The sequence below is a fragment of the Heloderma suspectum genome, chromosome 6 (genome assembly GCF_057233095.1).
Source record: "Heloderma suspectum isolate Gila_16-S chromosome 6, 16-S_ref, whole genome shotgun sequence".
Taxonomy (NCBI): Eukaryota; Metazoa; Chordata; class Lepidosauria; order Squamata; family Helodermatidae; genus Heloderma; species Heloderma suspectum.
Window position 1 is genome coordinate 1,623,104 of NC_139463.1, and position 7,074 is coordinate 1,630,177.

At 59.2% G+C, this 7,074-nt stretch overlaps 1 protein-coding gene across 3 annotated transcripts; it reads left to right on the forward strand.

The window, feature by feature from the left end:
* The first annotated feature begins 1,180 nt into the window (after window positions 1-1,180).
* LOC146340361 (uncharacterized) lies at window positions 1,181-5,490 on the forward strand. 3 transcript variants are annotated; one of them, XM_084860588.1, is made up of 4 exons: window positions 1,181-1,280; window positions 1,536-1,629; window positions 2,876-3,011; window positions 4,019-5,490. In XM_084860588.1, the coding sequence occupies exons 2-4, from the start codon at window positions 1,578-1,580 to the stop codon at window positions 4,944-4,946; spliced, it is 1,116 nt and encodes a 371-aa protein (XP_084716714.1). In that variant the 5' UTR covers window positions 1,181-1,280; window positions 1,536-1,577; the 3' UTR covers window positions 4,947-5,490. The 3 variants fall into 3 exon arrangements, with proteins under 3 accessions (XP_084716714.1, XP_084716715.1, XP_084716716.1); XM_084860589.1 differs by having other exon boundaries at window positions 1,181-1,231; XM_084860590.1 differs by lacking the exon at window positions 1,181-1,280 and having other exon boundaries at window positions 1,526-1,629.
* The last annotated feature ends 1,584 nt before the right edge of the window (window positions 5,491-7,074 follow it).

A 7,074-nucleotide genomic window follows, 5' to 3' on the forward strand; every position in this document is an offset into this window, starting at 1 on the left:
GAAGGCGGCTTCCCCGCATCGCGGCGGACGCCCGTGACGCCGCTTCATCCGCCACGGGCCCAGAGGCGCGAGGGCGACGGAGGCAGCGCCCGGACGAGGCTCTGGCGGCGCCACCGCGCTGCCCCGCTCCTGCGGCGGCGGGCGGGTCCGTCTTTCGGGGCCGCCCAGGAGGAGCCCCACCTGGAAGCACCCGCAGCAGCAGGGCCTCGGGAGGCTCGCGAGCCAGAGCCCCGGAGTGGCGGGGCCGGCAGGGGCCCGCCAGACCCGCGAGCCCAGCGCCGGAGTCCCGGTCGGAGCACCCCGGCCCAGCCTCGCCTCGCACGCCTGCAGCGCGGGGCGCCCGCCACGGGGGCCGCTCGCTCTCTGCCGCGCTGCGCGGGGCGGCGAGGTCGTGCTCGGCGTCTAGGGAACGTCCTCCGGCCCAAAGCCGGCAGCTTGGGAGCCTTTTCCTCACCCCGCCGATGGCGGGAGCAGAGCAGGCTTGTCTGCCCACGCCGGGGTCGCGGGGGGGGCGGGTGCCGCGGAGCGCGGCCTGCCCTGCTCCCTGCGGGGCCCTTCGCGCGCCCCCGCCAGCTCAGGGAGCCCCGCGCAGCCTCGCGGCGGGCGCACAGCTGCTCGGGCCGCCTCTGCTCTCCAGCGGCCGCCCGCAAAGCCGCGTGGGGGGACGGGCCTCGGGGCTTCCCTGGCCGGCCTGCCCAGCCCCGCTCCTCTTCCTCGAGCGGGGAGAGGGAACAGGGAGCCAGGCGCGCTCGTGGGGCGGGCGGCAATGCCGCAGGTGATCGGTCCTGAAAAGGGAGGGGCCGGGAGCCTGAGCTTCGGCCATTGGCCAGTATAGAAATGAAACACACTCTGTACATGCCCAGAGCCACTGCTTCCTCGTCGCCTCAGAGCTGTGCCTGACGTTGGACGCCAATTCTGGGGCCGCGGCCGGAGCAGGCATCCCGCCGACTGCCGGGGGGCACGGCGCGGCCGCCAAAGGCCCCAGGTCCGCTCCCGGCTGTTCTGGGCCGGGCGGGGACAGGCGCGGTGCCTGAGGCCGCGGAGAGCCCCGCGGCCCGTCAGGGCGGACACGCCTGGGCGGGCGGGCCCGGCGCGGCCGCCTCGCGCTCCCTCGCCCACCGACGGCGAGGCCGCCTTCCGCCGCCCAGGCCTCCACGTCGCGCCCCTGCCAAAGTCCAGCGCCTCGGGATGCGTCAGCGGCCTGCGTGGAAGCGGGAGACGCGGCCCCGGGGTATAAATGCGGGCGGGCGGCGGGTGGAGCGGCAGGCAACCCTGCGGAGGTGAGCGCGCGGCGCCTGGGCCTGCCCGCCGGGCCAGGCGGCGGCCCCGTGCGGGTCGCAGGGCTGCGGGGGCTGGGCGGCGGAGGCGAGAGGCCTCCGCCGCCTCCTGGCGTCCGGCCGGCGGGCCAGGCGGGGCGCGCCGAAGGGCCCCCGGCTTTCGAGGCTGGAGAGGGGCCCGCGGCGGGTCTGGGCGCGCGAGCGGCGCGCGGCGGTTCTGGGCGCGCGTGACCCCCCTCCTCTTCCCCCCCTCCGCAGAGCCGCTCCTGAAACAGCCCGGCAAACACCCAGCAGCGGGCGATGGCGCTGAAGGCAGCAGCCGTGATCCTCGGCCTCTTGGCCGCCGCCGCAGGTAACTCGGAGCCCGCCTTCTCTTCCCGCGCCGCGCCAGGAGGAAAATGAGCCCGGGGAGGCCGTCTAGCGTTCGCAGTAATTCAGGCCGTCTTTCTGTGTGTGTAGGACGCTGAATTTATAGGAGTTGAACACTTACCCTAAACATGATTCTCTCTTTGTGAATTCTAACGGACCCATTTCCTGCTTTAGTTTGCTGGTGGAGGAACTAGTCAGAGGCTAATTAAGAAATGTGGAGGTTCTGCACAGCTCAGATGCGAAGATTGACAAGGGATGCTTGAACTGAGCTAACTCACAACTCAGGTTTAGCAAAGCCATCTTGATTTACAAATAAGTGAAAAAGAGTAGCTCTTTCCAAACGTGCTTTGCTTTGACCTAGGCAGCTCAGCTGTCTAAATTGGCAACAATATGGTTTAAGAGGGCTTCCACCTGAGGCTTCGAGCATGCAGGCACCCTGCCTCATTCATAGAACTGGGGGGGAGGGGGAGTCACCTTCGGTCTGTAAACCTGTTCTGTTTTCCCACTGTTTCTTCCATCTTTTTTCCTACCATAAAAAATCTGTTAAGGAGAGAAAGATGGAAGGCTGCACATTGCTTTTGGGTGGTAGTGCTAGGAGCCCTCCACATGGAAGCAGAAGCAGCCTAAGAAAGAACTGCCTCAATTAACTGGCCAGGAGAAAAGCAAAATTATTAGGATACTGGGGGCGAGACTGCACTGGCAACAGCCTGTCTCCGGCTTGGAATCGGAAGGAGAGCTGGCAGCTCTCAGAGCATGGCTGGGCCTGGGCCAGCACAGCCCCGGATCCTGGCCATATCGTGTTTAGCCCAGCAGCCTGGGGGTGGGGGGCGCAGCCGCTGTGCAGGGGTTGGGGCACTAGGAGTGCAGGCCCAGGCTCAGCGAGGACATCTTGCAGGGGGAGCTGTGTGGTTCTCGCAGTATGTCCAGACATGATGGGATGCGGGGAGTCTGGCTGTGGGTCTACAGAAACATGGAAGATAAGAAGGGCTGTGCTGGGTCAGACCAAGGTCCATCTTGCCCGTATTCTGTCCTTGTGGCGGCCAAGCAGCTGCCCACAGGAAACCCTCTCCAGCCCATGTCCCCCAGCGTCCAGTGCACGTAGGCAGACTGCCTCTGATCCTGGAGGTAACACAGAGCCATCAGGACCAGTAGCCAACAGCCTGCTCCTCCATGAGGACAGAGTGGTGGTGGCTGGCTGCGCTCAGCACTGCCAACCTGTTCCCTTGTAGTCCCTGCAGGGGCCCAGGACGATGGCAGTGCACACCAGATGGCTAACGTGTTCTGGACCTACGCCAACCAGCTGGGCAGCAACGCCAAAGAGTCCATCGATCAGCTCCAGCAGTCGGCGATCACCCAGCAGTTCAGGTGAGTAGCTGCTTCCAGGATCTGCAGAGTGGTGGCCCCTGGCTAGAAAGGGAAGCGTGTGAAGATGTCCCCCTTAACTGCTCCCCCACCCCTGCCACTCACCCGCTGCTTCCATTGTGCCTTCTGTGCTTCTCCGTGTGCCTTTCCCTTTTTGAAAAGGATCTTTTCGGTGGTGGTGCCCTATTTCTGGAATGCCCCCCACCCCAGCTCATGACTTGCCAGGCACCCTCACTTTTAAATTTCAGGTGCCTATCAAGGCCTTCTAACAAATCCACTCAGGCATTTGGGTTTTATTGACTAGAAGGTCTGTTATGCTGAATGGTTTTATTCTGCAGTTTTAACAAGTGTGGGTTTTTATTCTGCTTCACCTTTAGGTGCTGCTTTTATGATTTTTAATGTATTTGGGGGGAGTTTTTATTACTATTTGGAAATCTGTTTTTAACTGGAAAAGCAGGCTACAAATAAGCAAACCCAGAACCGTGCAACCTCCAAAAAAGCACACTCATTTGTTCCCCAGTGGGCTTGAAGGGTGAGAACAAAGCATACGTGTGTGGGGTGGGGGAGAGAGAGGGCAGGGGCGAGTGACACAGGTGAAAGAAACTCCTGTGGGAAAGAGCCAAGGAATTTTGGGTGCTGGGCCTGGCAGCAGAGGCAGTGGGGAGTGGGCCTCACAGGGTGATCCACGAGGGCAGAAACACTTCCTGTTAGCCAACCATTTAATTTCTGGGTGCCTCCAGACAGAGGGGCCCTGGCAACCAGGAGGCTTTTTGCAGCTGTCCTGTCTTTTTCCCCTTCATGGATTTTCTGCATTAAGGTGGAAAAAGCAGTCAGAGAACACGGGAGGGTCTCCAGTAGAGGATGATGCCATCTTGACCCCTGTCAGCATCCAGAAACGTGTTGGGGCGATGGTAGTGCCACAAAAGCCACCTGAGTGATTCCCACCAGGCCCCAGAACTGTTGTGGGGGAGTAGCTTAGGAGTGATTTCCCCTTCTCCCTCCTTCCACAGCACCCTCCTCCAGGACCACCTCCAGACCTTGAGCTCCTTTGCTGAGGAAGTGCGGATGAAGGTGGTTCCCTTTGCCACGAAGCTCTATGCCCAGCTGGGGGCGCATTCTGAAAAGCTGCGGGAGCAACTCCTGCAAGAGATGGAGCAGCTCCGGGCTCAGCTTTCCCCACACACCAGTGAGGTCCAGCAGCAGATCAGCATGGTCATCCAGAACCTGCAGGCCGAGCTGGCCCCTTATGGCGAGGAGGCCCGCTCCCAGGTGACCAAGAACATGGCCGAGCTGAGCCAGCAGGCAGAGGCCCTGCTCCAGCAGGTGCAGGCCCAGGTGAAGGAGAACATGGGCAAGCTGCAGGCCCCCCTGTCTCCCGCTCTTGGTCAGCTGCAGCAGCTGATCAACCAGAAGGTGGAGGAGTTCCAGGGGAAGCTGAGCCCTTTCACCAACGAGCTCAAGGCCAAGGTGGACCAGACCGTGCAGGAGCTGCGCACGAGCCTGTCTCCCTATGCCCAGGACGTGCAAGAGCAGCTGAACCACCAGCTGGAGGGGCTCTCCTTCCAGATGAAGAAGAGCACCGAGGAGCTACGAGCCAGGGTCCAGGAGGGGGCCGAGGAGCTGAAGGCGAAGCTGAGTCCTCTAGTGCAGGAGCTGGGGGAGAGGCTTCAGCAGAGCACAGCTGGCCTGCCCGAGTCCATGGATCCCTACATCACAGGCCTGAAGGAGAAGATTGACCAGCACATCGAAGAGTTCCGCCAGACCTATGGGTCTTACGGGGAGACCTTCAACCAGGTCCTGGTGCAGAAGGTGGAGGAGATGAAGCAGAGCCTGGAGCCCTACGCTGGCAATGTGGGGGACCACTTGGGCTACCTGGAGAAGGATGTCAGCGACAAGTTCACCATCTTCTTTGACTCCCTCAAGCAGATTGGGAACTAAAGAGGCCCCTTTTCCTCCGCACAAAGCCCATAATAGTCAGGCACCCTTCCTTTCGAGCACCACAACGCCAGTGTTCCTTGTTGTTGGAACCTCAGTGTCCTCCTGGCCTCTGCAGGGCATGAATGAGAAACGAGCCCCAGCCAGACCCGCAGCGCCACAGCCCAGCCCAAGGGGAGGAGAGGCCCAAGAGCCTGCTGGTCAGGGCAGGCCGGGCACCTTTCTGGGAGTCCGTCTGTCTGGTGCCATGAGCGATCTCTCTGCACTGTTACGTGCAATAAATGAGCAACTTGGCAATGCACGCAGGTGACTCTGTCTCTGGGGGCAGGGTGGGGCGGGGCGGGGGGCTCGGTCCTGTGCCACCTTGGAAGGGCTTCAGGATGGGGAAGATCTCATCCCAACTGGAGCATGTCCTAATGTGTGTATGAAGAGGGAAACGGGTGCCCAAGGCTGAATGATTGGGGTGGGGGCAGATGGCCCATGAGGTAGATGGTTTGGGGCCAAAAATTAATACCACACAAAGAATACATTTACTGACGTGCGTTTAAAAAATCTGTTGCACCATTGGCTGAACTGTTGGGTGGGCCAGGGAGCTTCGCGTGCATTCCAGCGGTTTGGGGGAAAGATGCCACCAGCAGCCACAACTGTTGAAGTGCGGGTTCTTGAAGTGGAAGTGGAAGCCTAGGGAGGGCGGGAGAAAAACAACAGGGATGGGGCTCAAAGGGGGAGGGGTGTGTGCTTTCACTAGAAACACGGTGGGTGCGTGTGATGCATCATGGACCAGGATCCCGGGGGAGGGGAAGAAGCACTGGGCAGAGGGGAAAAGCTGCTGGGGGGCTGAAAGCCGCACATTGGTTTGAATTAACGAAACCGCTGGGTCCAGTTGTCTCTGAATTTGGTAGCGCGTTGAAGTTGGCCATCTGACAACCATGTCAGTCTCTGCACAGGCCTGAGTGATCAAAACAGTGGTGGTTGTGGGGAACTGATTTGCCCTGTCCCCGCAGAAATCTGTGGGAACCTTCTGACAAACTCATAATCATGACTTCACTATGGGTATGGGCTGCTAGTGCATTCTGTTCAGGGGCCAGCCATCCCGTGTAGACAAGCTCCAAGAAAGACACTGGGGGTGGGGGGCCCTTTTCATTGTGGGTGGAGGAGGGCCCTCCGCTGCTGCAAACAGCTGTCTTCCAAAGGGCAAAGTCCGGTTGATGAGAGAAAGAGAAATCATGGAAGAGGGACTGCCAGGGGCGACTGCCCGTCTGCTCAGCTCGGGGCTAAGAAAATCAGGGCAGGTCTGCTTATCTGCGTGAATAAGAACATGAGAGCCCTGCTGGATCAGACCATGGGTCCACCTAGTCCAGCATTTTGTTCACACCATGGCCAACCAGCTGCCCAGGGGAAACCCTCAACCAGGACATGAGTGGAACAGCACCCTTCCACCCATATTCCCCAGCAACTGATGTTCATAGGCATACTGCCTCTGATAGTGGAGGTAGCATAGAGCCATCAGGAATAGTAGCCATTGATAGCCTTCTCCAGGAATTTGTCCAGCCCCCCTTTAAAGCCATCCAAATATGAGTGCAAATATTAAACTGCTCCTACAAGCAAAACATTCCAGTACTTCCTATTGCCACGTATTTAACAGTAAATAGCAGGCTGCCTCTGGATGAGGCGTCCATAGTGCCATCGCCCTGTCTCATTCACGGATTTTTTCAGGGTGTCGAGACAACTATATGTACCACTCGTCACCCTCCCATATTCCCACTGCTTCCATCTTCCTCACCCAAAAACAATATATTAAGGAATAAAAAGCGGAATAGCAGATCCGTGCCTTTTGATTGGTAGCTCTAGGAGCCTCCATCTAGAGGCGTCCTAAGTTTAAGTCTTCACTCTAAGTGACCATCTCGGCTTGCTAGCAGAAGCAGCTAAGTTATAAGTTCTGCCAGTCCACCCTCAGACACTTCATGTTAGCAGCTCAGATTTAGCAACATTCATTTTAACCAATTTGCCAGGAGATGATGAAACACTTTGATCTAACAGCAAGGCTTCCTTTAATGAGCACATTCTTTTAATGTAGGCGTTCAAGATCCATTGCTTTGATCTAACCGCTATAGAAACCTTACCTTGATTG

Bases quoted from the DNA above. Each gene is read 5' to 3' on its own strand.
- LOC146340361 (XM_084860588.1), top strand. From the start codon at position 1,578: ATGGCGCTGAAGGCAGCAGCCGTGATCCTCGGCCTCTTGGCCGCCGCC. The intron at 1,630-2,875 runs GTAACTCGGAGC...GTTCCCTTGTAG, and splicing joins CCTCTTGGCCGCCGCCGCAG to TCCCTGCAGGGGCCCAGGAC. The intron at 3,012-4,018 runs GTGAGTAGCTGC...CTCCTTCCACAG, and splicing joins GCGATCACCCAGCAGTTCAG to CACCCTCCTCCAGGACCACC.